The sequence below is a fragment of the Nannospalax galili genome, unplaced genomic scaffold (assembly GCF_000622305.1).
Source record: "Nannospalax galili isolate Female #2095 unplaced genomic scaffold, S.galili_v1.0 C48248729, whole genome shotgun sequence".
NCBI classification, from domain to species: Eukaryota; Metazoa; Chordata; class Mammalia; order Rodentia; family Spalacidae; genus Nannospalax; species Nannospalax galili.
In genome coordinates this window covers 1-827 of record NW_008464256.1, presented here as the reverse complement: position 1 = coordinate 827, position 827 = coordinate 1, and the positions used below count along the sequence as shown (strand labels likewise).

The window sequence follows — 827 nt, the reverse complement described above, 5'->3', positions numbered from 1 at the left end:
GCCGATGAGTGGGATGACCAGCGAGGTGGACGGGATGATCTCAGTGATGAGCAGGAGGAAGACGGTGAGGGACAGCAACACGGAGATGCACAGCGTGATCTTCTCACCGCACTCAGAGGGCAGGTAGAAGACCAGCACGGTGAGGCAGGAGATGAGCACGCACGGGATGATGAGGTTGATGGTGTAGAAGAGAGGCAGCCGGCGGATGACGAAGTAGTAGGTGACGTCGGGGTAGATCTCTGCACAGCAGTCGTATTTCTTGCTGTTGTAGGTGCCCGTGGCGTTGACGATGGCCCACTCTCCACTCTCCCAGTAGTCCTTCAGGTCTACCATCTGTTCCATCTGCTCCAGGTCGATCTTGGCCTTGTCGTAAGTCCAGGAGCCGAACTTCATCTTACAGTTCTGCTGGTCGAAGGGGAAGAAGGTGACGTCGATGCTGCAGGAACTTTTGTAGATGGCCGGGGGCACCCAGTGCACGGTACCCGTGAAGAAGAGGTGGGCCTTGGTCATGTGGGTCACTGCAAACTCCCCATCTGCACTGGGGAGAGGAGAGGAGGTGGGGCCCTGCACACCGCCTCCTCCAGGAAAGTGGCAGCAGGGCACCCCGTAAACAAGGCCAGCTGTGACTGGTGAAGTGGCACATTTCAGTAAGTGTGTGAATCTCTCCTGCCTTTTCAAATACCATAGTTTTAACTGCAAAAGTAAGAATTTAGGGGCTGGAGAGATGGCTTAGCAGTTAAGAGCACTAACTACTCTGTAGAGGACCCGAGTTTAGCTCCCAGCACCCACATGGCAGCTAACAACTATCAGTAACTCCAGTTCCAGGG

At 55.0% G+C, this 827-nt stretch overlaps 1 protein-coding gene across 1 annotated transcript; it reads right to left on the bottom strand.

Annotated features, from left to right (window-relative positions):
* Nucleotides 1-3: 3 nt before the first annotated feature.
* On the bottom strand, nucleotides 4-535 carry LOC103728268 (neuronal acetylcholine receptor subunit alpha-2; the record flags this gene model as incomplete). The annotated part of the gene is made up of 1 exon (XM_008826347.2): nucleotides 4-535. A coding segment is annotated over exon 1 (507 nt), but the record flags the coding sequence as incomplete, so codon positions are not given.
* Between the last annotated feature and the right edge of the window lie 292 nt (nucleotides 536-827).